This window comes from Populus alba, chromosome 17 (genome assembly GCF_005239225.2).
Source record: "Populus alba chromosome 17, ASM523922v2, whole genome shotgun sequence".
Taxonomy (NCBI): Eukaryota; Viridiplantae; Streptophyta; class Magnoliopsida; order Malpighiales; family Salicaceae; genus Populus; species Populus alba.
The window spans coordinates 4,659,911-4,680,867 of record NC_133300.1 but is presented as its reverse complement, the minus strand read 5'-3'; the positions used below and the strand labels follow the sequence as shown (position 1 = coordinate 4,680,867).

The 20,957-nt window shown below is 35.0% G+C and overlaps 3 protein-coding genes and 1 long non-coding RNA gene across 4 annotated transcripts in view; 3 read left to right on the top strand and 1 right to left on the bottom strand.

Annotated features, from left to right (window-relative positions):
• Positions 1-20,957, top strand: part of LOC118061158 (ATPase family AAA domain-containing protein At1g05910) — a 76,550-nt gene that overhangs the window by 42,464 nt on the left and 13,129 nt on the right. The window lies entirely within an intron of this gene.
• Positions 2,122-3,333, top strand: LOC118040689 (NAC domain-containing protein 83-like). Its single transcript, XM_035047691.1, has 3 exons — positions 2,122-2,315; positions 2,603-2,868; positions 2,977-3,333. Exons 1-3 carry the CDS (start codon positions 2,174-2,176, stop codon positions 3,331-3,333), a joined length of 765 nt encoding a protein of 254 aa, XP_034903582.1. The 5' UTR covers positions 2,122-2,173.
• On the top strand, positions 10,509-12,228 carry LOC140954854 (uncharacterized). The gene is made up of 2 exons (XM_073405755.1): positions 10,509-11,847; positions 12,120-12,228. The coding sequence occupies exons 1-2, from the start codon at positions 10,764-10,766 to the stop codon at positions 12,155-12,157; spliced, it is 1,122 nt and encodes a 373-aa protein (XP_073261856.1). The 5' UTR covers positions 10,509-10,763; the 3' UTR covers positions 12,158-12,228.
• LOC140954855 (uncharacterized) lies at positions 10,552-13,073 on the bottom strand. Its single transcript, XR_012168431.1, has 2 exons — positions 11,265-13,073; positions 10,552-11,143 (listed from the first exon to the last, which is right to left on the bottom strand). It is a non-coding gene; the product is annotated as an uncharacterized lncRNA (long non-coding RNA).

Below are 20,957 nucleotides of genomic sequence, written 5' to 3'. Positions count from 1 at the left end.
TGTTAATTTGGACCATTTATTGAAATTACTGAAATTTTTCTTTTATAAATTTTTACTTCAAAGAAAAATTTGAATGGAAGAGAGTTAAAAATAATATTGTGAGGAGGGTTTGAGAGAATAATATTGCAATTAGGTAAGATTGAATTCAGGATAGTTTTTTTTCTTTCAAATATTAAAATTTTATTTTGCATTTACTAACAAATAATTAATTTGTATCATATAAGTTGTGTGATTTTTTATACGAGACGTAAAAGAAAGCTAAAAAAATTGTAAAAAAAAGAGAGTTTTCAAGTTATAATGATGTGATGGTTTAGAAAGATTTCAGATTGCTGCATATCTTAGAGGTTGTATGGGAAAAATCCATTCAGCAAGTGACATTCACGCGTTTCATGCAATGGTCACAGTCTGGTGTAGAAAATCAAAACCAGCATGTTCACGATTTCGTTACCATATACACCGACGGCTCTGTTCTGTTTTTTTTTTATACAAAGCATATGAAAAGATTTTTTTTATTACATCCATTTTTTATTAGCTGTTTTTTATAAATATATTTAGCTGGCAACATTTTTTTCTCTTTCAGGCTACGGTTCTTAGACATGAGTCAAGCTCGATGAAGCTTTTTTTAAAAACGCATGTACAAAGTGATGATTGCAAAAAAAAAAAAAAAAAAGTGCAGCAGCTTGTGGATAGTCGAGCTTAACACTTTGTGGTATGTTGGTTTTCAATCTCTTTTTTTCTTAAGTTAGTATTTCCTTTAATTTAATGAATTTATTTTTTCTTTCTAATATACATATAACTATCGGTTAAGAGAGTAGACACATGGATGATCCTTTGACCTATTTGGATCTCGATCCAAATTTGTGATTGGAGGTAAGATTATCTGGTGGACTCAATAGAAGTCATGCATGTGAACTCTCTAATACTACAACTGAGAACTTGTGGATGACCTGTAATGCTTCAACCGTTTGGATGCTCGCAATCGATTCCAAGCACTCAAACTCCAGAGTTCGCGACAATGTTCGACCAATGAGTACTGACTCGGACGACTCATCTTAATGATAAATGTTAATGACTTACTACTGATCATGAATAACCCCATCAATTGGTAATGGAGATGAGATCATAGATGGGTGGTTCATGAGCACCTCCTAATTGGCCTCATGGTCCCGGCGATAATTGGCCCCATGGTCCCGGCGACGACCAACCTCCTCCTCCTCCTCCTCTAGTGCCATCTTTATTTTAAATTTATTGTATTTGAACATACAAATATTTAAATTTGTAATAAATAATTTATTTTTTTATTATTTTAAAAAATATTATTTACGATGTTACCAACAACACAACTCTATCTTTATATTCTAGACAGTTGAAAAAGAATTACTACAAATGCCACTATTACTGATGAGGTTACTGACGATACTAGATCGTCGGTATATTACAAAGAGTTGGAAAAAAATTACTGCAAATACCACTGCTACTATTAACTCATACAAAATTATAGATGGTATTTTGTTGGTGATATATTATATTTACTGATACTAACAGACAAATAAAAACACCGGTGTAAAATTTTTTTGGCACGCCTTATCTATTTGTAAATCCATCAATATATTTATTATCGATAGACTCATCAACAATTTATAAATTATTGATGAGAGTTTTTGATGGATTGTTTTTGTTTGTGAGTCTGTTAGTAATATATATACTGATAGATTACTAGTGTAAATACCGATATAAATTTCTGATAATAAATCTGTTAAATATGATAGTGGCTTAAGGTGTATGGGATGTAACCTTTTGAGTTTGATTTGATATAACTGGATCTGATTGGATCCCTTGTATATTATCTGGCATCAATTCAAGTCGGTTGTCATATAATCAGTTTTTTTTTTTTTTTTTGGTTAGAACTACCGGTTTTTTTTTAGGCTAATTTTTAGGTCATTATTAAAGTTTTCTCAAGTCATTGCCATTGACACCATTTTTCTCCTTTTGGACGGTGCATAATTTCTATTGGTTTCATTATCAATTGTGCTTGCGTTTTCATCTTTGAGTATTTTGCTATATCTACCTTTTAGTCCCTTTGCTCTATATAAGGAAGCAGCATTGGAGGCTATTTTTCAGAGAATTAGCTCTCTAAAACGAAAGGGAAACTACTTCATTGTATACTTCGAAGATGGTGCCGCATGGGTTCAGGTTCAATCCCACAGATGAAGAGCTCGTCCAATTCCTAGACAGAAAAGCTTCTGGCCAAGAAATGCCACTTCATTTCATTCTCGAAACAAATGTTTACGAGCGTGAACCACAGGATCTTGAATGTGCGTAATATGCACTATGTATTTCTTTGTTCTACTGCATGTAGGGCTCGTGATTTCTCTTCCCTTTTCTCTGTAATAATGGTATAGCGGAAATGAATTTTTCAAGCTTTTTTGCACGTATACTATATATTTTCTAGGGTTCAAGTTTAGAGGGATAATATCATATTCCATGATCTTGTCCATCCATTGAAATTTACAGTATCAATGTTGAGTTTATGGTATTTTCTACCTTACTATGATATCTGACAGCTTAAGTCAGATCTCTATAACAAAATTGTTACATGCAGGGAATCAAACCGCTCCTTTAAGCAATGGTGAGAGATACTACTATTGTACGAGGGAGACAAACTATTCGAGGGAAGTACTCGGTCGAGGATGGTGGAAAGCTACGAGCCATGTCAAGAAAATACATGCTAATAACGATGATCAACTTCTTGTTGGGAACAAGAGGCCTTTAACATTCCATAGGTTCAAGGACAATGAAAGAAATCGCAATAATGCCGTCAAGACTAACTGGATTATGCATGAATACAGCCTTGAATCAAGAACCACGGTACTGGTTTTTAATATTTTTGCGTGCTCAGTTCTAAGTTAATTAGTCTTAATTAATTATATGCATCTTCTTATGTTTGTTTCATTTGTACTACTTCCATTTTGTTAGGACTGGAGGCTTTGCAAGATTAAGCACAAGGGGAAACCAAGCGTGCAAGAAGAGATGGAGAGTATGAGGAAACAATATTCATCGAGAAATGATTTCGAAGCCGGAAGTTCGACCATTTTTGTCGATGGGCAACAGCAGCAGGAACAGACCTCATCACGGCCAACAAATTATGAAGGATATGATCATGAATCCTATTATCAATGGAACAATATGCAGCAGTCACCACCGTCTCCATATGATCCTTATCTACCGGCGCCACCGAGTACTGATAGTGGTCACTATTATGTGGAGCAGCAAGAGAAGTTAGAGTCCAGTGATGAGCACCCATTTCCTAGTCTTTGGTCTTGGACGAACTAGGATTTTGTTGCATCTAAATCCAGGTTGCTATGAATGTAAGAAAAAATTGCTTGTGCATGTTTTGGTATAGGGAAGGATGTCTCGTTGCCTTTCTGTTACTGTAGTCATTATTGCTATGTTAGAAATAAATACGATTGTTCAGTACTTGTTTATCCCCTCATTTACGACGTTGTTCTTCTTTCTTGGTGCTAAAAATTGTAGCTATACCGATTAGCTACCCTGCATCCATACTAAAATACATTGATGCTACTATTTTTGGTAAAATTGGGGAATATCCATTGTAGCCAAGTTCGGATATATATCAACAGAAACTAAATACACATTTGTTCAAACAAGAATCAACATCTATTTATTTTTTTATTTGATATTTTTTTTGAAACCTGCAACAATAATGATGGATATTATACAAGAAAAATACACAAATTCAATGTTGTTCTGCAATATTGCATCTATATTCGCAAGAATCATGAATTTTATTTCATTACATGTCAAATTAGAGTTAAATAATGTGTATTTATAATAAATCCCGGTCATTCTAGGGATATCAGTAATTTTTAATAATATCTATTTATCATACCACGGGGGTGTTGGCCCTCAACCTATCAATCATTTCGCTGCCCTTGTTTTAATGTAACATTGTTTATAAGCTACAAACTACAATGATATATCATTTATAGGTATTCTTGGATCTACATCAATTGAATTTAAGTTCTCTAATCAAACAACCTTAAAGTGAAACATGTGATCTAGCGTAAAATATTTTAAGGATAATGAAAACATAATGTAATTTTCATAAAAGTTATTGACAAACAAAATTTTTTTAATAGTGAATTATAGGTCACACTGTACTTAGCTAGGTTGTATGTTTGTAATACTTGTAAACGTACATCAAGAAATATACTTTTCTTCATAGACCTAATTGCATTAGTTCCAACCCTTTTTATTTTTACAAAAAAAAATGTACTTTATAAATACTACTTATCGGTGATGATTGTTAAATTTCTTTAAAATTTTCCCTTCATGTTTATGTTCTCACTTCATCTCTTATATATGTAAGTGGGTTGCCTTTTGTAATTCTCTTTAAGACATCGTTTATTTTTATGATAAAAAAAAATGTTTTTTAAAAATTTTAAATTGTTTTTCTTTAAATTAGTTTTTTTAAATGTCTCTAGATCATTTTGATATATTGATATTAAAAATAAATTTTAAAAAAAAAAATATATATATTTTTGAAGCATTTCTAAATGAAAAAACACTTTAAAAAGAAACTGCTATTATAATATCAAACACTATTTAAGAGTGACTTCATTTTTTGTGCTTTTCCCTTAGGATAATTATTAATGATTAAAATATAAAATGACAAGGTACTAAAGTGAAATATTTCTTTCAAAATTAGGACTGTTGTAAGTTATCAAGATTACAAATGAAAATATTTGTACAAAAATAAAAAAAAAAATTGTAACTTGCAAGAGCCATGATTGGATTGAAATTTGAATTAAGGTCTACTTTCTTTGACTCTATTTGACCTTTAACTTAAAATAATATTGGTTACTTTAAAGTTTTTATGCATATATTAATCAAATCCAAACCCTAATAATGTCTTTAAGTTCAGTTGTTATGATTTTTATTTTTTGAAACTTCTAAATACAAAATGGCTTAAATCTTGTCAAAGATTCAATATCTTTCACAAGAATTAATGTTGATCGAAATTCTCACTAGAACTTCTACCAAATATTTTATACAATCCAGGTGCGTATGCAAATATGCCTATAAAAGAAGAGGTCGTAGAACAAAAGGGAAAGGAAAAAACATAAGAGAAAATAGAGAGAAACAAATAGAAAGAAAAGAAGAAGAGAGAAGAAGAAAAAAACTTAGGCTAAGGGGCAAGGGTCTTATTCAAAAAGCTTTTGAAGCTTTAACACTTGTCTAGGGAGATCTGGAAATAAGAAGAAAGACAGACAACACCAAGAACTAATCCAGATTTAGATTTTTAAGCTAAAAAGGTGTATACATTCAAACTTTAAAGGTGGAGTCCATGAGGCTTGTTGGATCATTCTTTTGTGTTTAATACTAAGTCTTGAATGCCTTAATATGCTCTTGATTTCTTTTTTTCCTGCCATTTCATTGCATAAAATCTTGGCTTAAGGGATGCTAAAGGTGGCAGCAAAGAGGCAGGAACACTTTCTGTTAATGAAAAGATAGCCCCTTATTTTAGGTAGTTGGTCTGACCATTTAAAATGAAAGTGGCTAGATTTTGAAGCACATTCTACTAAAAATTGATTGTTGTTTTGAGTTGGTAGCTTTTAGGATTGTAAATCAATGCACTTTTTCTGAGTTTTTTATATTGTTTTGTTGTTTTTTCTTTACCATAATCATGTTCCTTACCAATAGTAGGGGTTGTAGGGATAAAAAGGACACATATTAGAGGCCAAGATAGGCTTTTCTAGGTACATTTCACATCTATGGTTTTTGGGCAACCTGTTTCTAGGCTTAAAGTAGATTCATCCATTGAATCTTGTCTTTGGCGCTAGTTTCAAGGCTTAATTGGTTTAGTTTCTGGTTCAGGTAGGTTTGTCCATCATCTTTGATAAGTAATCTAGGTGTTTCTAACATCAATAACAAGTTTTAATTGATTTAAATTTTAGAGTTTTGGTTTTAAACTGAAACCCTTTTGTAGCAAAATCATGCAATTTTATTGATCATTAAAAAAATGAACCTTTGATTCTTGATCTATAGAGGATTACGAACAGAAACATCCCCTCCTTTACTCGAAGTCTACTCTAGATTGAGAACCATGTTTTGTGAGAAGAAGAAGAACATTCATCTGTTTTGTTTAATCTTTTATATTTTATCCATTTTTTATTGAAAAGATTTTGAGTTTTTTTGTGTTTTTTTTCACTTTTGATCTTTTTGGTTTTTGTTTTCTTTTCTTCGATTTGCTTCTAAGTTGATTCGGCTGGGTCAACCCTAATCAAGTTAGCCTGATTGTTTCAACCCGGTTGAGTCTACCTGAAGACCGAAATAATAAAAAAAACAAAAACATATAATAATAATATAAAAAAAATCAACTTTTGCTTTGGTTTTGTTTAGTTTTTTTTTTTTTGGTTTTTAGGATGTATTTTTCTTTTAATTTCCTTTTAAACCTCTCTTTTTATTATTATTTTCAAGAAAACTACAAATAAAAAATGTTATTTATGTGTTGCATACTGTCAAATCTCTAAAAAAATATAACAACAAAATCATATTGTTTAGTATTTCCATACAAAAACAACAACAACAAAAAAAGTGTTTTGGCATGCATTTTAGGATTTAATAATCAATTTATTAAATCCATGAGAATTTAACCAATATTTCAATCAATCACCCTTTTTTAAATTCATTATAATTAATAGTTAAAAATCCTGGCATAGAAGGTTGGACCTACAAGTGAGGTTGATATTTTAAAATGTTAGGAGCTGACCAAAAAATTCTTGGAGTTGTCCTAAATATTCACCAATTTTAATTGAGAGTATTTTTTACTGTAATATATATACAAATTACAAAGAACCTTTTTTTTTTTTTCTAAGAATTTATTTGAGCACACAAGTCCATAATAAATTCTTAAAACACTGGATTTATTCATATAAGTAAATCTCAAATCCTAAACCATAGATAGATCACCGATCAGAAAACCATCAAAATATCTAAACCACATCAAACCATAAAGCAGCTTGCCTTAAGTAACTAGGGTGTACTAGAGGTGTTAATATTTTTCTTAGTCACAACTAATTTTTTACCTTTGAATTTTTGATAAGACCACTATACCCGGATTTTATAGAGATCCTAAACCAAACAACTAGATAATAATTTCAACAACCTTTAACACCACGTGACAATGTACAACAAAATAATAATTATTGCATGTGTGCAAAAGATCGATGAGCTGCTTTGTGAAAGAAAAGACAAGATAAATCTTCCACAACAAACATGGAAGATGAGAGAAGCATGTTTTCTGGATAGAGAAAAATGAATGGAAAATATTCTTTTAGATGTTCTTATGATAAATTTTTGTGATAGATAATTTTTTTTCCTTTTTTTTTCAATTATAAAAAATGGTCTTTAAACACATTTTCTTTTTCTTTTTTTCTTATAAAATCAGAGTAATTTCTTATTACTGAATACACCTTGAGTTTTGTTTTTTATATCAAATCATACTTTTTGATTTTTGTTTTATTATTTCTATATGAGCATAATATCAAAGAAAAAATTAACAATTATGTCTTCCTATCCTTTCCGATTCATGTAATGGATAAAAAATAGGATGATTTTTCTAATGCTGGGAAAAAAAAGATTTTTATTATTTTATATGTACCAGGTATTTTACAAGACCAAGAAGGTGCCACGCGGGACATTGAAGATCAGATTGCTAAGCGTTGTCGCATGTGTGCGGCGTCGCGGCGAAAAAACATCCACCTTCAAATTTGGTATTATCTAAAAATGTGGCATGTGGGGAGACAAGGGATTCTTGTCTTTTATTAGTGGAAAAATAGAATGAGAGTCGCCACCTAATATTTTGGTCACTAGGAACCCTAACTGACCTTAGAGATCGAGTACGGGGACTGGTTGCATAAAGGGAAGGTATTAGCACCCCAAATACGCCTTACCTAAGGTAAGCTGCATTGTTTAATTGTCTGATAAAATCTAAGGTCTTGTCGTGTTTTCTAGTTATTAGTCCATCTATGGTTTAAGAAAAAAAAAATCATCTTCCGTAAAGAGATCCTTATCTTATCGGGTATGACCTAACTGTTCTAACATCAACAAAAGAATTTTAATATCTGAAATACGTCTTACGTATAAGATCATAACCCTAGATATTAAAGGAAAACAAAATAAGTTTTTTTGATATTTTTGAAATATTGGCCTAGTGCTCCTGACTTTAATAAACTGGTTATTAAAACCAAAATGTATGTTAATACAAATTTTTGAATCTTTGTTGTATAAAAATATGATATAATTTTTTTTTAATTATTTTTTGAAAAACTAGGTCGTATGCATGAAAACAAAAAAATTATATTTTTTATGATTTTGTCGAAAACCAGGTATTTTAATATCAAATTTGTATCTTTACAGTATAAAAATACAAACCGGTAGTAATTAAAATGCAGTAAAAAATTGCAGAACATCACAGAATTTTTGAAATAATTTTTTGATTTGTTTTGACCGGGCCCAGCCCGGCCTATGTGGCGGGGCTGGACCCAGCCAATGACCCCGCCGGTTTTAGGATGCACGCGTGAGTGCTGACTGTTCAAGTGAATTATAATTCACTTGAATAGTAAAAATGCAAAAGGAAATCGCATGCACAGAGATGAAAAACGCATACCTGGAAGTGGAAACGAAAGGGGCGAAGGTGATGCACAGAGATGAAATTCTGTTTTGGTCCTTATTTTCGGATTGTTTCAATTAAATCCCTAATTGGCACTCAAACTTCAATAATTATGCACTTAAGCACCTGATTTAACCAGATCAACTCTTCAAAATTGTAATTGGACCTCATAACTTTAATTACTTTAAATAAAAGCCTAAATTGACTTAAAAAATTAATTTTATTGCAATTAAACCCTTCATAAATTCAATTAAACCTTAAATAAAATTTAATTGAGTCTATAAACATCTTATTTTGAACTTTTCTTTCTTAACTTGAATTTTCTTTGTCATTAGGACTCTCATCAGTAGAAAATATAACGTTTAATTTCAATTCTTGTATTTTCTCATCAGTAGAAAATATAACGTTAAATTTCAATTCTTGTATTTCTGAACCTCCTCAACTAATTCCTAGTCATTTTATGGGCGTTCCAACATCCTTTCTCACTCCTGTTATTTGCTTTTAATTTTTTTTTTAATTTCTTTTGAATATTTTTTTTTGTATTTTCTTATTTTTTGTATGAGAACCCAAAAATAGGTAACAACAAGCGTGACAAAGATATTGAGACAATTTTGAAGAGTATTTTTCTTGTTTTTTTGAGTCGCCGCATTTTCTATTTTTAAACTTGTCTCCTATTTTAGCAGCATGTTTATTTTTAATATATATATATATATATATATATATATATAGTTTTAATTGTTGACAATAAAATAAATAATTTTAAGACTTAATATCATAATTTTGAATCTACGAAAAAATACTTGGTTTTTTAATTAAATAAAATAATAGCTTGAATACCCTTTCTTCTTCTGCCTCTCTGAGTAGTTTGAAGTTGAAGATATTAAACAAACATCTTGGAAACTATGAAAAAATATTCAAGAATATTGTCAATCAGAAGGAGACTAATTTATACCAGCGATGCTTTTGCTGAAATTCAAACTCAATTCTTGGTGTGTCTGCTTCAGAAAAGATCCCACGTAGTCCTCCCTGTAAAAGAATGCCACATTGGATTTCCCACCAGCCATAATAATACCATGGAGCTTGACAGCCTGTGAGGTCATATAAGCTTATGGAAACTGTACTCTGGGAGAGAGAGAGAGAGAGAAACTGCTTTCACTCTAATTTTTTTGCATTGACAAGAAAATCCCGACTTTACATCTGCTACCAGCAAGATTTCTTTTTTTGGGTTCATTTTTCATTTTTCTTTTATCCTCTGTTTTAAGGGAAAAAGGTATCGAGTTCAGAAGTTTGCAGTGTTCGCTGCAAATTTCACCAAAAACCTCAAAATTGAGTATCTGGGGACATCATCTTCGACTCCTTTGTCCTTGGTTTCGAAGATTCCCTTCATTATTCGAGTGTAGAGCCTTTCAAGCAGTGGAATGCCATAATTTTCAGTGCGCTCCACGAAAAGCCGCTTGATGTGATCCACGTGGCTTGAGACTTCGGCTTCTGACATTGTAACATCTTGGGATCCACTCCCTTCGGTATGACCAGAAGCTTCTCCTCCTGAAGTTTCATGTCGACTGTCATCGGCTGAAGAGGGCTCGGGTCTGTCTGGATTCATATCATCTGCCCCGGCTTCCTCTGGCGGCTTTGCCTGTACTGAATCCTGATGCCGTGATTTATCTTCTGCTGTTGAAGCTGTTTTTCATGAAAGTATAAAATGATCAGAGAGTTGTGTCCGAAGAGCGATCATATGGCAAATTTGTTAACATGTAATTAGCTTAATTAGAGAATAAAAGTCCTAGCAGATATTCCATAAGAGTTATGAAAGGATACACATTAATGTATTCCTTTCAGAACAGGAAATAGATTCCTTGTAGAACTGAAATTAATTACAGCTGTAAACCGCCATATATATGCCTATATAAGGCATTCCTCCGAGAGAGAAGAATAACAAGAAGAACAGAAAAACAAAAAACCTAAACTCTAAACTTTATCATGGTATTAGAGCATAATTAATATTCTTATTCTTCTCTTTTTTTTTACAGCCCCCATCCAGAATTGGTCTTGAAACAAGGGACCAACCATGGATGATACAAATACCTCTATAATTCCTATAAACCATTCTCCAGTCTCTGTTGAATCACCCAACCTAAACCACTTACCCTTTGGATTCAAATTAAATGAGACAAACTTCAAAATCTGGTCACGAATGATTGAGCTTCATGCTGCTGGATTGAATAAACTTGGCTACTTAAATGGACAGAATGCTAGAATGGAAGAAGGAAATCTTGGTTACTCAAGATGGTGCATTGAAGATGCAGTGGTGCGAGGATGGCTGCTGAAAACCATGGAGCCTCATCTCATCGGCTTATTTATACACCTTTCATCAGCCAAGGAAATCTGGGACAGTGTAACTCAAACCTTCTATGATGGGGCTGATGAGTCTCAATTTTATGAGTTACGCTGCAAGGCAACGAGAACTAAACAGAATGGACGTCCAGTTAACTTATACTACGCAGAACTTAACAGCGTCTGGCAAGAAATTGATAAAAGACGACCAATTAAGATGATGTGTACTGCAGACCTTAGAACCAGACAAGAAGAAATCCAAAAAGATCGGATTTATGACTTTCTTGCGGGACTAGATGAGGTATTCGACCCAGTACGCAGTGATCTTCTTCGCATGAAATCTGTTCCAGGTATTGAAGAGTGCTTCAATACTGTTCGACGAGAGGCTCAACGCCAAGTCACCATGCTTGGCACAAAGAACACGGGTGAAGGTACTTTCATGGCAATGATTTCCAAATCCACTGCCTCCTCTAACTTTCGCACCCTCAGAGCTGTTGAGGAAGCAGAAAAGGATAAATTGCGCTGCAGTCATTGTAATGGAAGTCGCCATACCAGAGACACCTGTTTTGAAATTCATGGCTATCCCGAATGGTTCTTAGAGAAACGGAAGCAGAGTAAAGCACGCAACAATAAACGTCCAGGCCAAGCAAAATTAGCTAATACGGTGGAGATCCCTTCTAGTGTTACTGCTATGGCAACAGGTCAAAGAGACCATATTAAACCGAGTGAAATACTCACTCTAGCCAATACAGCTGACTCGCTTCCAACCTCAGAAAACACTGGACTGATGTTTTCTACATCCACAATTCAAGATACAGGTTGGATCATTGACTCGGGTGCCACAGACCATATGACTTACAATAAATCATTATTTCAGTACATGACTTCCCCAACTAAGGAAAAAGTCCTGACAGCTAATGGGGAGTCTACCCCAGTTATTGGAGCAGGATCAATTGCTCTCACTCCTAACCTTTCATTACATAATTGTCTACTTGTTCCTGCACTTTCAAATCACTTATTGTCAGTTAGTCAAATTACAGAAGAATTGGATTGCATTGTCTTAATGTTCCCCACTTTTTGCTTACTTCAGGATATTCGGACTCAAGCGATCATTGGACGTGGTACTAAGAGGAAGGGGCTTTACTATGTGGATGATGTTGCGTCAGGTCACGTCCATCAAGTTCAGAGTCGCAAGGTTCATGACTACAAGGATATTTGGTTGTGGCATCATCGACTGGGTCACGCATCCTTCGGCTACTTAAAAAAATTATTTCCATCCCTATTTAATGACATTTCGGATCCTAGTTCTTCCCTTAAATGTAATGTTTGCATCTTAGCCAAAAGCCACCGTACTTCGTATCCGTTAAGCCTGAATAAAAGCACAAAGCCATTTGAATTAATTCACTCTGATGTTTGGGGACCTGCCCCAATTACTACTCAATCTGGAATTCGGTGGTTTATTATATTTGTCGATGACTGCACCAGAATGACTTGGTTATATACCATGCGGCATAAGAGTGATGTGTGCAATATACTCCCATATTTTTATCACATGGTTCGCACTCAGTTCTCCCTCCCCGTGAAAGTTCTTCGATCAGACAATGGCGGAGAATACCTTAACTCTGAGCTCTTGAAATTCTTTCAAGAAAATGGTATTCTCCACGAAACTACATGTCCAGGTACTCCACAACAAAATGGTGTGGCAGAACGCAAAAACAGGCATATCCTTGAAACAACTAGAGCTCTTCTTATCGGTGCCCATATACCTCAACAATATTGGGTGGAAGCCGTGACCTATGCAGTGTACCTCATGAACCGAATGCCATCACAAGTCCTCTCCTTCAGAACTCCTCTACAAACTCTAACTCAACATGTTCAGATTCCATCCTTTCTATATCTAGAACCTCGGATTTTTGGGTGTGTGGCCTATGTCCACCTACAGAAATCTCAGCGCACAAAACTGGATCCATGTGCAGTACGCTGCGTGTTTTTTGGCTTCAATCCTCACCAAAAAGGCTACCGTTGTTACCATCCTTTAACTCACCACATGTATGTCAGCATGGATGTCACTTTCTTTGAAACAGAGTACTTTTTCGGTCTAGATCAATCCACCTCTAGTCCTCAGGGGGAGCAGCTGCAACAAGATGCCTATAACTGGATTGATCTTCCCCAACTATCTGAACAGACTAGCCCACAAGGAAAATCAAGTTCACAAGTGTCTGATCCAGGGGAAGACGCTGGTTCAGGGAAAGAAGAAGGATCTAGTTTAGGGGAAGGAATGGAGTCAGGGGAGTCCAGTTCTCAAACAATTAGGAGTGCAAAGGATAAAAACACTTCAGAACAGCAAAACAAGCAGATTGAAGCAGCCCCTTCCTCTCCACAAATCCATGTCCAAGATCGGCCGGATATTCATGAGGTAAGTAACACTACAAGCCCTTCCTCTTCCATGCCATTATCTACTCCAAATTATTATCTGCCTCCTAGACAGAACCGTGGGAAACCACCCGACAGGTACTCTCCAAATGGCAAAGCAAGATATGCCATCACACAGTATGTCTCTACACATAGACTGCCACTACAACATCAAGCCTTTGTGAATGAGATGGAGAATATAAAAATACCTACAAATGTTGAGGAAGCCTTAAAGAACCCGAAATGGGCAGCAGCAATGGAGGCTGAAATGGATGCACTACAAAGAAACGGTACATGGAGCATTGTATCACTCCCTTCAAAAAAAAAAACCAGTAGGGTGCAAATGGATATTCAACCTCAAACACAGAGCAGATGGGACAATTGATCGGTACAAAGCAAGGCTAGTAGCAAAGGGATACACGCAATCATTCGGCATCGATTATTAGGAAACTTTTGCCCCAGTTGCAAAGATGAATACCATTAGAGTCTTATTATCTTTAGCAGCAAATTTCGGTTGGCCCTTGAAGCAATTTGATGTGAAGAACGCATTCCTCCATGGGGATTTGGAAGAAGAAGTTTATATGCAGCTTCCACCTGGGTTTAACTGTCCACAATATAGCGAAAAGGTGTGTAGATTACGAAAAGCATTGTATGGCTTGAAACAATCGCCAAGAGCATGGTTTGGAAGGTTCACAGAAGCTATGAAACGAATTGGTTATCACCAAGGTAACTCTGATCACACTTTATTCATCAAACGTAAGAATGAGAGAGTTACACTGCTCATTATTTACGTGGATGATATGATTGTAACTGGTGATGACGCAGATGAAATAAAAAGGCTACAAGAATGTTTGTCCACTGAATTCGAAATGAAAGATTTAGGAGGACTGAAATATTTTTTGGGGATTGAAGTTGCAAGGACCAAAAATGGTATATACCTGTCACAACGAAAGTATATACTGGATTTATTATCCGAAACTGGTATGCTAGAATGCAAACCAGTAGAGTCTCCTATTGTTCAGAATCATCACTTGGCCATTTACCCAGATCAGGTACCAACAAACAAGGAAAGATATCAGCGATTGGTAGGGAGATTAATTTATTTGTCTCACACACGCCCCGACATTGCTTATGCTGTTAGTGTGGTAAGCCAATTTATGCATGCTCCAAGTGAAGACCATATGGCAGCCGTAATGAGGATTCTGAGTTACCTAAAGGGGGCTCCAGGAAAAGGACTGACATTTAAAAGATATGGGCATATGGAAGTGAAGGGATTTACTGATGCAGATTGGGCAGGAAATCTCACTGACAGGAGATCCACCTCTGGCTATTTTACATTCGTTGCAGGAAACCTTGTCACATGGCGAAGCAAAAAACAAAACGTGACAGCGAGGTCCTCAGCAGAGGCAGAATATAGAGGGATGGTACATGGAATATGTGAACTGTTATGGCTTAGAACTCTACTCACTGAAGTAGGTTTTGAACCAAAGGAACCTATGTTACTATACTGTGACAATCAGGCAGCACGAGAGATAGCTAATAATCCGGTCCAGCATGATCGAACTAAACACATTGAGGTAGATCGACACTTCATCAAGGAAAAGTTACTTCTGAAGTTAGTGGACATCCCTTTCGTTCGATCAAGTGAGCAGCTAGCAGATATTCTAACCCATGCAGTCCCTGCGGTAGCTCTTCACAAGTTTCTAGACAAGTTAGGCTTAGAAGATATCTTTGCACCAACTTGAGGGGAAGTGTTAACATGTAATTAGCTTAATTAGAGAATAAGAGTCCTAGCAGATATTCCATAAGAGTTATGAAAGGATACACATTAATGTATTCCTTTCAGAACAGGAAATAGATTCCTTGTAGAACTGAAATTAATTACAGCTGTAAACCGCCATATATATGCCTATATAAGGCATTCCTCCGAGAGAGAAGAATAACAAGAAGAACAGAAAAACAAAAAACCTAAACTCTAAACTTTATCAAAATTAAGGAGTTCAGTCAAAGAATAACATTAAATATAACAAATCTAGGACAATTAGGAGCTATAAACTTCAGATAAAGGGCACAAGCTGAAGAGAATGCTAGTTTGGAATACGGGCTGTGAGATAAAATTCATATATTGAATAAAAATTCAGATTTCTGGCTTCAGGATTTAGTTGTTAATATTTACGAGAGGTTTTTCTAACAAGGAAAGGAAATTTGAAAACATGAACTACAAACAGGTCATGTCTATTATACAAGAAGTGGGTGGCTGAGATTAGTTTTACTTGCTACTGATCTATTACATCAGTGTCCGCACCAAAATTCAACATGTAAAATGTGTCTTGCAACTTGATATGTTTCAAGACATAAAAAACAAACAGCAATATCAGAAGGACAAAGTATATAGCATTACCAATGAACATACCAGCATGGGTAGCATCAGCATTTTTCTTCTGCCTTTTCAAGGCCTCGTAGCTTTGATCCAGATTAACATCAGGCTGGACATTGCGTAGCCTGACACTTGTTCTAGTAACTGTTCCAAGCTGCACAACTGGGGTTGAAGGGAAAATAGATCCCCCTAAATCATCTGGTATTTGTACAGGACCCCCTTGAGCAGGAATCTTGTCACAGTATGTGACAAGCGCAGGATCCATCTGTGACAACATTCCATGCACCTGTAAAATATCATATGATTGAGGAAGGCTATGAGAAAGAAAGGAAGGAGAACATCTATCAAGTCTATGAAGAGCAAAAGAAATTTCAATCAGAGAAAGGAACAACAAAAATCAATACCAGAAAAAAAAAAGACTAAGATATAAACGTGACTTTTGGTATCCATTATAAAGCCTATGATGTTATAAGATGATTGAGGTTGGTTAGTCCTCAAGGAAAGGTGGATTTGCATTATGACTTATGTTAAGAAAAGTCTGATTTTTGAGGTTGACAAGGTTATATGTTGTTTCCTCTACAAAGACAACAATAGAAAACGAGTTGATGAATAGTTGATGTTGATCCTGGGTCTTTGAAACCCTCAAACACCTTTTGAGTTTGTGAAATTCCTTTCTTTCATAGCCATGAATTATAGCCTGCATTACGTGCTTTTAAAAGCCCTTTTTAATCAAGCAAGCAATTTGAACCAATAAATGGCGCTCTCAAAACTTGAAGAGCTTTTCCATAAGGGTCGTGACTTCATGAATTAAGCTATTGGTTATTATGCATGCTGATAAAATAAGTGATAAGAAGAGAAACAACTTTCCTTGATAAAGCCTGAGTTTTGACTTGAACATCTTGTTTTTTTGAAATTCACAAAAAAAAGGGGTCACCTCATCATAAACCATCAAATGATATACCCAATATCAAGGATTCAAATTGATACAAAAAACCATGGAAAAAGCCATTTTAATCCTATATTAGGTCAATTTCTATTTTCAAAATACATGACAATCAAAGGACCGTGTATTTCAAATAACGTGTGTTGGGTCTTTGATAAAAAATAAAAAAAGCTTGATTTTCAAAAGGTCTTTTCAAAAAAGGACATCTCTAATTTCATTTTAACAAACTAGACTTTGAATAGACATGATCTTTCAAATATAAGAGTTGATTTCAAAACAAGGAACATTATCAAACATAGAAGAACATCGATTGAGTCTCCGAAATCCTTGATAGAAATGACATTAAATTCCTTGACACTCCTTGAAAAGTTGAGTAGCTGAGGGCAATACAGTGGACCCTAAAAAAGGAAAAACAAGCAATATTCAGATCAGCTACGGGGCAATGAAAGATGATTAAATGATGAATCAGTGAATTGAAGACAATGGTGTCCAAAGAAAGATAATCAATGAACGAGCACATTCAGATCATACTGGGGGTAATGTCATTCCAAAATAGTCCATGCTTTAGTGAACCCTATCGACAATGGAGAAACAAGGATGTACTTGAAAGACACTTTCATGTCATCATCTTTTGAAACATGGCTAGTGATCGATGAGGATACATGAATGAATGTAATTGAATGGCGAAAAGATGCACACCACCAAGACTGATTGTGGAACAATGTCGCACTTGAAGGACAATCTCATATTGTCATCCTTTGAAACATGGTTATCGACAGATGTTATCACACAACTGCATTGAATGAATGTCGGAAAGGCACCCACCTTGAAGATTGATTGTGGGACAATTTGTTTTGAAGCCAAATGAGCACTTTATCACATGAGTATAAGTGATAAAAGCAGCATCATTGATTAAGCCGAGACATTTATTTTCACAATCTGATTAGAACAGTTGAAGGGAATCTATTGAGAAGAACATTGAGCATACAACCATGAGCCTTTGTACTACAAGCTACGAGATGCATGTCTGGATGACTGCATGATTTCCAAGAAGGCTGATGATAACATGTTCTTGAAGGGTACTGTTTCAACTAGAGGCAAGTTCATGACTGATTGACAATTTTAATGGGCATTGGCACACATATTCAATCAAAGAACAATTCTCAAAAGAATCTAGGAGATAAGCTCATTCATGGAATCAAGCTACATCACACATGGGAGCATGGTCAAGCTTTAGAAGCAACGAGAGCAATAATCGTTGTGGACAGCCCAAGATTGGCACTACACTTACATTTGAGTGGGAGGCTAGCACACGAACAAGTCAGTGCATTGAAAGAATAAAGAAAGCTTTGAATAACAAACAAAGGCACTCGGTGAGGATGGAACATTGAAGAGGGGGGACCTATATTTCAAATCAGGTAAGGATGCATGCATGTCATCTAATGTCGAAGCATTGCATATATTTTTGGTTTGTCGCAGGAAAAATCCTCAATGTAGTCCAGCAAGATTGGGGACGAAGAAAGAATTATTGATTTGAAGAACAATGAAGAATCATGGTTTTGACCTTGGAACGAGAGGAAGATGAGATAAACCCTAACATTAAGGAAATCTCAAAGAAATAAGAAGATCGACGAAGAAGAGACTTTAATTCGAACCCTATGATCTTGAAGAAGGAACATATTTTTTGGTTAAAGGAGATTACCGGAAGGAATCTCAGGTTAACCACAACCTGAAGATTTTAGTTTTGGTTAAAGGGAGTCGCCAAATGGGATTTTAGGTTGACCTAGCTACACAAAGATTTTGGCTCTAGTTAAAGGGGATGGGCGAAGGGATCTCAGTTTAGCCTAGCCATGAAGAGATTTTGGTTCCAGTTGAAGGGGATTGACGAAGGGATCTCAGTTCAGCCTAACCACAAAGATTTTGGCTCTGATAAAAGGGGATTGGCGAAGGGATCTCAGTTTAGCCTAGCCACGAAAAGACTTTGGTTATGGTTAAAAGGGATTTCAGTTTAGCCTAATTGCAAAGGATTTTGGTTCTGGTTAAAGGGGATCGGCGAAGGGATCTCAGTTGAGCCCAACCACACAGATTTTGGTTCCGGTTGAAGGAGATCGGTGAAGGGATCTCAGTTTAGCCCAACCACAAAGATTTTGGCTTTGCTTAAAGAAGATCAGCGAAGGGATCTCAGTTTAGCTTAGCCATGAAGAGATTTTGGTTATGGTTAAAGGGGATCGGTGAAGGAATCTCAGTTTAGCCTAACTGTAAAGGATTTTGGCTCTGATTAAAGGGGATCGGCGAAGGGATCTCAGTTTAGCCTAGCCACGAAGAGACTTTGGTTATGGTTAAAGGGGATCGGCAAAGGGATCTCAATTTAGCCTAACTGCAAAGGATTATGGTTCTGGTTAAAGGGGATCGGCGAAGGGATCTCAGTTTATACTAACCACACAGGATTTTGGCTTTGGTTAAAGGGGATCGATGAAGGGATCTCAGTTTAGCCTAGCCATGAAGAGACTTTGGTTATGGTTAAAGGGGATCAACGAAGGGATCTCAGTTTAGCCTAACTGCAAAGGATTATGGTTTTGGTTTAAGGGGATCAGTGAAGGGATCTCAGTTTATCTGAACCACACAGACTTTGGTTCTGGTTAAAGGGGATTGGAGAAGGGATCTCAGTTCACTACAAGATTTAACAGTTTTACCGATGGACTTTTTCCGTCGGCGTAAGACACATATTCCATCGGTAATTAATTTACTGACTAAATCACCGACGAAGAATTTTTACCGGTCATCCAAGTTGTATTTGGACCTATTAAATTGAATGATTTACTTTGAATCAGCTCCCTCATGGTTTAATTTGAAACTCGAGCTAGGTAAAGAGTCAAGTTAATAGATTTTATGATCGAGATCAAACTGCTTGATTGGATTTTAATGATACTACAATTGTTTTTAAAAATAAAATTACAAACATACCAAAGATACTATTATTTTCGTATCTTAATTTTAAAACCATTTTTGCCCATATTATTGATTATATCAAGAATTTCTTTATATATATATATGTGTGTGTGTGTTGTTATTTTATTTTATTTTTTTCTTTTTTGAACTTAAGAATAAATCTAATAAAAAAACTTAAGGTTAATAAATTATGAATCGTTTAACATGTATAGAACATATATGTTAAAATATTGTAATTAGTATATATCTTGTTGTCATCAATAATCATTTTATATCTTAAAAATACATTAACAGTATTTAGTTGTTTCAAACATCTGTAAACATAACACAATTTTTTATTTTTTTTGTAGAACAAGATAATTTTTTATTTTATTTATTTTTATAAAATCAAGAATATATAAATAAAAGGAAACATGAACAAAGAAACAGGGCTTTAGCTACTTAGATTGTAGCCAAAGCCAAAGACTAAGAACATGAAAACAAAAGAAAAACTCAATCCTACTACTAGAACATCAACCACAAAATCCAAGTAGAATCAAAACTTAACAGACTAAGACGAGATGCATTCATGTTTTCTATATAGGTCAGTATTTATTTAACAAAATAAACATTTAGATTTCTGATCTATCTTACAACAAAAATAGAACAAATGCCATATGGCATCCTCCTCAATAGGTTGCTTTTCCTCGAACACCAAATTGTTACTAGTACTCTAAAGAGTCCAAACAATGCTAAACAGAAAACCACCCCAAATAGATCTTTCAAACTTGTAGTGATTATCTTGCAGAAGGCCTCGCCATTAACATTGAAGGTCATCTAGGGCGTAAAGCATTACCCAGTTCAAGCCTCTCTAAGCTGCAATTTATTTCAAAATTTTCCAAACCACAGGGCAATGTATGATAATATGGGAGATAGTTTTAGAATGTTGTTCACAAAAAAGGAAATAGTCATATTGATGACTCAAAAATGTCTCCTGATGAGGAAAAACTCCAATGCAGAGGCCTTCATTTAGAGCTAGCCATAAATGTCATTTTTGTTTTTAGAGGACAAATTGATTTCCAAGTGTCTGTAGCACATGGTTTAGTTCTAGCAAACCTTGTCCTGTCAAAGAAAAGCATACAGGAGTTTACAATATACTCACCTTCCTTCCCCTATTCCCAAATTAGTTTATCTGTTTCGTTAGATGAATTCCTACTATATTGAGATCAAACATTAGCCCATGAAGATTCAGAATTCTCTCTAGCTCT

What these genes read in the sequence shown, in the direction of transcription:
- LOC118040689 (XM_035047691.1), top strand. Translation starts at nt 2,174, where the DNA reads ATGGTGCCGCATGGGTTCAGGTTCAATCCCACAGATGAAGAGCTCGTC. An exon ending in TGAACCACAGGATCTTGAAT is followed by an intron (nt 2,316 to 2,602) that starts GTGCGTAATATG and finishes TGTTACATGCAG; the next exon opens with GGAATCAAACCGCTCCTTTA. An exon ending in GCCTTGAATCAAGAACCACG is followed by an intron (nt 2,869 to 2,976) that starts GTACTGGTTTTT and finishes CCATTTTGTTAG; the next exon opens with GACTGGAGGCTTTGCAAGAT.
- LOC140954854 (XM_073405755.1), top strand. Translation starts at nt 10,764, where the DNA reads ATGGATGATACAAATACCTCTATAATTCCTATAAACCATTCTCCAGTC. An exon ending in ATCCACAATTCAAGATACAG is followed by an intron (nt 11,848 to 12,119) that starts GTTGGATCATTG and finishes TGCTTACTTCAG; the next exon opens with GATATTCGGACTCAAGCGAT.